Source organism: Canis lupus, chromosome 33 (assembly GCF_003254725.2).
Source record: "Canis lupus dingo isolate Sandy chromosome 33, ASM325472v2, whole genome shotgun sequence".
NCBI lineage: Eukaryota > Metazoa > Chordata > Mammalia > Carnivora > Canidae > Canis > Canis lupus.
In genome coordinates, this window is record NC_064275.1 from 25,744,512 (window position 1) to 25,752,422 (window position 7,911).

The 7,911-nt window shown below is 44.4% G+C and overlaps 1 protein-coding gene across 3 annotated transcripts; it reads right to left on the reverse strand.

Annotated features, from left to right (window-relative positions):
- Positions 1–697: 697 nt before the first annotated feature.
- WDR5B (WD repeat domain 5B) lies at positions 698–3,496 on the reverse strand. Of its 3 annotated transcripts, none has more exons than XM_025475430.3 (2): positions 3,355–3,496; positions 698–2,952 (listed from the first exon to the last, which is right to left on the reverse strand). In XM_025475430.3, exon 2 carries the CDS (start codon positions 2,877–2,879, stop codon positions 1,881–1,883), a length of 999 nt encoding a protein of 332 aa, XP_025331215.3. In that variant the 5' UTR covers positions 2,880–2,952; positions 3,355–3,496; the 3' UTR covers positions 698–1,880. The 3 variants fall into 3 exon arrangements, with proteins under 3 accessions (XP_025331215.3, XP_025331213.3, XP_025331214.3); XM_025475428.3 differs by having other exon boundaries at positions 698–3,094; positions 3,355–3,483; XM_025475429.3 differs by having other exon boundaries at positions 698–3,091; positions 3,355–3,477.
- Positions 3,497–7,911: the final 4,415 nt, after the last annotated feature.

Consider the following 7,911-nt stretch of genomic DNA (forward strand, 5'->3'; position numbering starts at 1 on the left):
CTTCATACCTTATTTTAAAGATGCCGGTGAGAAAGAGCCAGAAAGACTGGTCCAGCTGTGGCTATTTAAGTCTGGTCTGGGAGTTCCTGACCCAGAACACCTCCACATGACTGCTTTCTTCCAGGCACAACCTGCAGGGCTCTTTCCCACCACTGGACATTCAGCGTCTAAGGGTTGTGACCTTGGGGCAAAGTAGATTCTCCTAAGTCTTGATCTGTCACCTACATCACAGTGACAGTTCCCTCGAAGAGCAAGTTAGAGGATTACAAGAGAAAAAACGGGAGCCCTTCTCCTGGGCGGGCATCTGGCACAACACAGAGGCTCAAAGACCTAATTGCCTTTGTGACCCATGGGAAAAGAGACTGGGGCTTTTTCTACCCTCAGCTAAAAGCAAAACTTCACCTATCCTTAATCTTTTCTTTTTGCCCCAAGCAAACAAAAAAATCCCAATTCTTCCCGTACCCTCACATAATACCTTCTTGGCAGTCATACCTTACTAATAACTCTAATACCTTATATTCCTCAGAACTTGTCAGGCAAATCAGATTTAATAAGCACTATTTTACTAAAGAATACCAAAAAATTAAGTTTTGCCCTGTTACTTTCAATTATTGTGCTAATTTCTAGATTTTTTTCCACGTTTATGTCGCTGTAGGTAAAGTTGGCAGAAACCGTTTTACACTTTATAGTATGGGGATATGATTCCAAACATTTATTGAAAAATAGGCAAGAAATGAAGTGGTGATAGTATAATTCATTGTCATTCAAACATTACCGTAGTCCCTTATATATATAAATACTGAGAAAACAAAAATGAATAAAAACCTATTTTTTTCTAGAGCTTGTAATATGCTGGAAACATGGCCGGTGAAATCATTATAAAACAAATTGGTAAAAGATATATTCTGAACTTTATAACAGAAGCTATAGAAAGAAAAAAATCTAACTTAGCTGTGTGGTGTGATTGGAGTCAGGTAGGCAGCGATGGTCCACAAAGTGGTGATTTCTGAACCGAGTTTAAAGTAGGGGTAGGAGTTACTCGTCAGACACAGTGAAAGAGAATAGCCTCACCATTTAGACATGTAGCTTGCCTGATAATCATGAGGGCACAATATGACAGGGTAGTGGAGAAGTCCCTCAGGAAAATGTCATTTATGATGTTCCAGTTTATTTTTAGTTTTTATCTTGATAAAAAACCTAAAATGTGGAGCACTCAGGTGGCTTATTTGGTTAATTGGCTGCCTTTGGCTCAGGTCATGATCCCACCTGGGATCAAGCCCCACATTGGGCTCCCTGCTCAGTGGGAAGCCTGCTTCTCCCTCCGGTCCTCCTCCTGCTTGTACTCTCTCACTGGAACTCTCTCTCAAAATCATTTTTTAAAAAACCATACAACTTAAAATGTTCAGACTCTCACAACAAACCTAACCATGACTTAGTTTCCCCAGTTTATATGGACTTGGTTCCATGGAACCATTTCATGTAAGTGGCAGCTGCCATACATCTCCAATCCACCACTATCCCAGGCTTATGCTCTTATTCATCCTCCAAACCAATAACTGGAGTGATTCCAAACTCTGGCTCCCCTTATTTAATCAGTCATCCTATTTTGTGAACCTTACTTCCAAATATTTTTCAAAAATATTGAAAGACACAGAATGGCCATCTGTTCAGGGACAGACATAAGTTATTACCAGACCTGAAGATTAAGGGTGAGAAGCCCTAAGTTTTAGACTTGCTTTTCCAATTGTCTTGCTTTGTAAATTTAGGTAATAGGTCTGAAGTCTTAAGACTATTAAAAAGAAATGCAAAACCATGCCAAACTTAAGAGAAACCCATCTTCTTAAATACTTTTTTTCCAACTTGGCTCTACTACTTGATTTCTAAAGGGATAAGCAATTACTCGTCCACAGTTTAATTGTTTTGTCATTTCCTAATGCTGCTGATGCAATGATGTTTTCTGTAGGATGACAAGCTGCTGAGATTACGACGTCTGTATGACCTTGTAGTTTCTGTACGATCTCTTTAGTCTGAAGGTTCCAAATGTAAACCAGATTATCTTCTGAACCAGACACAATCCATTTTCCACCAGTTACTGAGAAATTTGCAAAAATGCAGTATTTCTCATTCTTATGACCAGTGTATGTTTTCAGGCATCTTCCTCTGCTATAATCCCACAGTTTAAGAGTATTGTCCAGAGTTGCAATTAGAAGATACTTTCCATTTGGAGAAAATGTTACAAAAGAGATGGGCGGGTTATCATCATCAACAAGTGTTTTTAAACACTGGCCTGATGCAGCATCCCAAATTCTACAGACACCATCATAGCTACCTGACACAATCAGGGACCCGCTACAATTAAAATGAACAGCAGACACCGGGTCAGAGTGAGCAGACAAAGTCTTGAGGCACTTTCCTGTTTTCACCTCCCATATTTTCACACTCTCGTCAAAAGATCCTGAAACGATGAGATTGGATGGTGGATTGAAATTACAGCAAAAAACATAATTACTATGCCCCTTCAGGGTTTTCAAACATTTTCCAGATCTCACATCCCAAACCTTCAGCGTTTTATCATCTGAGGCAGAAACAAGACGGCTGGAATCTGATGACCAGGCAACATCTGATATCTCCAGGCTGTGACCAGAGAGTGTCTTCTCATACTTCCCGTCATAGGCTCCCCAAATCCTAATTACTTTGTCAGCGGAAGAACTTGCTAGCCACTCTCCGTTAGGACTAAACTTAACTGACGACACAGCCTCCGTATGTCCCACCAGAGTGAATTTAAGAGCATAGTCTGGTTTCTCAGGCATTTGCTTGCTCCGACTGGCTGAGGAGAGGAGGCCCGACTCCGCCTTGGCCTCTCCTGCCTCCGTCGCCATGGTTCTGAAGCTCCGGGTCAGTGGGTTGGGTCAGCGTCCGGCCCGGAACCGGGCAGCCCCATACTCGGACTCTCTGCCCGGCAAAAAATGAAGATTAAAAGCATCAGACTCAAAAATAATCGGTCTTTTGAGGATTACAATTTCCGGTCTGTGTTGACCACGTACAACGACTCAGCGGCACGGCTCGGACCCCTTTCCTGCCTCCTCGCTTCCTACTGGAGAAACAGTATTAAACGGGTCCAACGCGCCGTCGGCAAGCGTGGCGCTGGGGGTGGTTTCCGGGCGTCCACGGCCGCGCGCGGCGCTGAGGGGCGCGTGGGAGCCGCAGGAAGGGTGTTCGCCGCCCCGCCCCCACCCCGCCCCCGCACGTAGGCGGACGCTGAGCAAGCCCGCCAGTCAGACAGACGAGCACGAATCAATCTCCGCCTTACACAAAAGATTTCAGAAAGTAAAAAAAAAAAGAACAAAACCAAACCTGCGTAAGCATCACGAATTGCGGCCCAGGCGCTTCCAAGCCGCGGATAACACGGCGCCGCGCGGCGTCGCCGCCTCACGGCCAACCCGGCGGCCCCACCGCAGAGCGCATGCGCACCCCAACTTCGCGCCGAGGGGCCCCACGGGAGAGGCCCGCCTGCGCCTGCGCCTGCGCCTGCGCCTGCGCAAAGGAAGGCGCCGGCGTTTCCTTCCGGTGGCCTCCGCCGGCTGCTGCCGAGCGCAAGCGCAAGCTCAGGGCGTCCTTCGGCGAGAGGATGCGGGTGTCCGGGGCTCGTCCCCGGCCTCCCTGGCTAGCGGCGACTATTTCAAGGAACGTTCATTTCTTTTTTGGAAACCGTGTCACAAGAAAGGACTGGATTTCCCGATTCCCTTTACGTTGCGGCGAGTAGGTAGCGTGGACCCCGCTCCCCCCGCCGGCGCCGGCCTGAGCCTGGGCTCCGGGGACGCCTTTGGTTCCGCAGGTCGGTGGTCGCGGCGGCCTGGGCCTGAGGCTGAGGGAGGCGAGCGGCGCTGAGCCGGGTAATGCCCCGACCGTAAAGCTGCTGGCTTAACAGCGTTGCCTGAACGTCCTGGGGAGGACAGGGTGTCGCGGGCCTCCAGAAGCCGGCGCCGGGGAGAGCGCAGACGTGTGTTCCGGCACGTCCTCCGGGCTTCTCGAACTTTCTAGGACAACAGGTGAGCCCCGCCTGGGTGCTTGAGCCCGAAGACGACCGAGAGGTCGGTGCAGCGATAAAGGCGGCTGTGAGGTTAACCGGCCATCGGCTTTAGAGAACCTCAAGTCCCCGGGAACGTCCCGCGGCCGAGTGAGTGAGACGCAAAGATACATGGTTTTCAGGTGCTGCTGTCTCGGTGCCCGCCTGGCTCAGCCCCGCAGAGCGTGCGACTCCTGATCCCCGGGTCTCCAGTTCACGCCCCCACCTTGGGCGTTAGAGCTTACTTAAAAAAAAAAGGGGGGGGGGGGATCCCTGGGTGGCGCAGCGGTTTGGCGCCTGCCTTTGGCTCGGGGCGTGATCCTGGAGACCCGGGATCGAATCCCACATCGGGCGGTGCATGGAGCCTGCTTCTCCCTCTGCCTGTGTCTCTGCCTCTCTCTCTCTCTCTCTGTCTCTCTCTCTCTCTCTCTCTGTGACTGTCATAAATAAAAATTAAAAAAAAGTTTAAAAAAAATGCAAACCTGATGAGTTTGTACCTACTTGTAATTGGCAAATAGCTGCTGCTGCTTTTTTTTTTTTTTTTGGACGTCAACCCAAGAGTAGTGTGTACCTACCACGTCTCTAGCCAGGCGCCCCTGCGGCGGGTATCTCTGGATGTTTCCGGACAGCCAACAACAGTTAAGAGCATTTGGAAGCAAATAAATTCTGGCCTGTTCTTTATTAGGGATCATTGAAAGTCTGGCCTTTAAAGGAGGCACGACGGGGCAGCCCGGGGGCTCAGCGGTTTAGCGCCCCCCCTACAGCTAGGGCGTGATCCTGGAATCCCAAGATCGAGGCCCACGTCGGGCTCCCTGCATGGAGCCTGCTTCTCTCCCTCTGCCTGTGTCTCTGCCTCTCTCTCTGTGTTTCTCATGAATAAATAAAATCTTTAAAAAAAATTTTTTTTAAATGAGGCACGACATAATTCCATCACCTGTAATGATCGACTATATAGTTAAAAACCTCCTTACCTTAAGACCCCACTACTATGGTTTGGAATTTGGGCAGGAATTGGACAAAAGCTTAAGTCTTAGCTGGTGCAGATTAACCGAATAACGATAACGAGGTGCTGGAAATAGGAAGAGCATCTTTTTAAGTAGATTGTAACATCCATTTATATCCGTTAAATTAGGATTCTTCTTAGAAATAATTAATTAATTAATTAATTAATTATAATAATAATAATAAGGGATCCCTGGGTGGCGCAGCGGTTTAGCGCCTGCCTTTGGCCCAGGGCGCGATCCTGGAGACCCGGGATCGAATCCCACGTTGCGCTCCCGGTGCATGGAGCCTGCTTCTCCCTCTGCCTGTGTCTCTGCCTCTCTCTCTCTCTCTCTCTCTCTCTGTGTGACTATCATAAATAAATAAAAAATAAATAAGTAGGATTCTTCTTAGCTATTTATTAAAGCCAAGCCACCACGGACCATTCCCCTTGTAACATTTTAAAAAGAGAGCACTTCTGTTTTTTTTTCTTTTCTTTTTTTGTCTTTTATGGATCTTAAAGTTATGATTAAACTCTGCTTCTTTCCCATTATTAGCTTTTGTATGATTTTTACTGGGAAGCTTAGAAACCCTCCAAAATTTTGCATCAGTTGAGACTATTTTCATTTTTATTAACTCCTTAAAAAATAAATTTAGGAGCGCTATAGAGAACAAAGTGTAGGCTTTGTTCCAAAGATTTTAAGTAAATTTGTATTTTTCAAATACCTGTTCTATGCACCAGGAGAGTAAAGAAGGGAAATTATAGAAGGTAAACTTGTGAGATGAAGACTAGGAGGGGGTGTTGGTGCTGGAGTATATTTTAATAACCCACTAGAAATACAAGAATGAGGGGGACAAGGGGCAGTCAAGGCAGCCTAGTGATAGGGGCGCCTGTCTGGCTCAGTGAATAGAGCAAGGCCACTCGATCCCTAGGGTCATTGAGTTCAAGCCCCATATTAGGGGTAGAGTTTACTTTAAAAAAAAGTAATGTCCAGAAATAATTTTTCTTCAGATTTTCCCAGAATTTAAGGAAATTTCCACTATTAAAACCAATTCCTAGGTCTTTGGAATTTTTTGTTTACAAAGTGCATCAGAAATTTGTGTAAAGAGGGATCCCTGGGTGGCGCAGCGGTTTAGCGCCTGCCTTTGGCCCAGGGCGCGATCCTGGAGACCCGGGATCGAATCCCACATCGGGCTCCCGGTGCATGGAGCCTGCTTCTCCCTCTGCCTATGTCTCTGCCCCCCCTCTCTCTCTCTCTCTGCTGTGTGACTATCATAAATAATAATAAATAAATAAATAAATAAATAAATAAATAAATAAATAAATAAATAAAATAAATTGTGTAAAGATAATTAAAGCTACAAATGTAAGTAGTTAAGTCTTTTTACCAGTCATGTTCTAATATTAATATGTAGTCCTGATACTGTAGTCCTTATGAATTAGGCCTAAGAATTTTGTAGTTAGGTCCTTGGGAGAGGGTAGCATCAATGTGGAGTGTGTAGGAGTAAGGAATACTGATAAAGGTAAATCCAAAGTGGCAGAAATCCTAATTAGAGCTTTGCATTTGCTGCTCTCAAGCAGTTCCTCAGGTGGTCCTGTTTTTAACAATTTCTATTTTTGCAGCTCTTAATCTTCACCAGTTAGGTGATTTAGAAGTTTCCCTCTCTTTAGAAGTCAACTTGTTTACTTTAGATTTCCCATAAATGTTTTAGAACTGAGTTCCTAATGATTGATTTATTTCCCTTTTCCGCAGTCAAGTTTGCAGATATTCTAAATAGAAATGCCACGAATAGGTCATTTTTTGTTTTTTAAATAAATGTTTTGGGTATGTGTGTCAGGACTGGGATTAAGTCCTGTATTAAGGAATGTCTTGACGGACTCCCTTCACAGCAATTCCAGTTACCAAATCCTGTTCTCAAAAATCAAGCATAATAGAATTATGTAGTTTCTTAGTAGGGGTAGCAATTTAAATAAAAATTTACTTGGACTAAATATGGAGTGGCCTATAATTTATCTAAACTGAGAGCCATTTTAAAATGAAAGGGAACACTAAAAAAATCAACTGATGCTAACTGAGCTAAAACCTTGGGACTATACCTAGCAAACCAATATAGTCACTGACTTCTAGAGGACATAAATCACAACTTGATCTTGGAAAATCCTGTACTCTTTATATGGTAGGTTACACCTCAGCCTCTCCATCTCTCTCTCAAACCTGTGCTCTTTCCCCACCACTGTGGTCTGGGTTTGTGTTTTCTCCTCACCATCACTAATGCCCAAGTGGTTTAGATGAAGCAATGAAATTTGTAAACTCAGCTGTTTTGTACTATAGATGACAGTGTAGTCTGCAGGAACTAGTTCTATTTTGCTTTAAGATTCTGTTTTCAGAAAAAAATACCTGGCCAGTAGAATCACTCAGCAATACATACAGCAGTAAAAATGGAAAAACAAAAACCCTGTTTCATATCCTAAGGCAACCACAAGCTTCCAGATAAGTTGGATATAATTGGCAAAAAGTTTTTTTCTTAACTTTAAAATAGGACAGAAGAGATTAATGTGCTATTTTTGATAATACAGATACATGGGGTTATTATAAGTTACCCTGTAAAATATACCTGTAACTTTTCACAGAAGGTATAGGTTTTTTTGTTTTTATATAATGAACTGCTATGACTGTGTCTGCTTTTGTAAACTTCAGGTCAAATTAATGTCCTCCTGAAAGGTAACCACATTTAAACACTTAAATATTGAGACATTAAGTCTTAAGAGTTGTTAATTCCTGGTTTCAAACAGCAGCATAAAAGAATTCTTTGAATTTTCTTTTATAACCAAGTACCCTTTACTAATATCACATCGATGCATA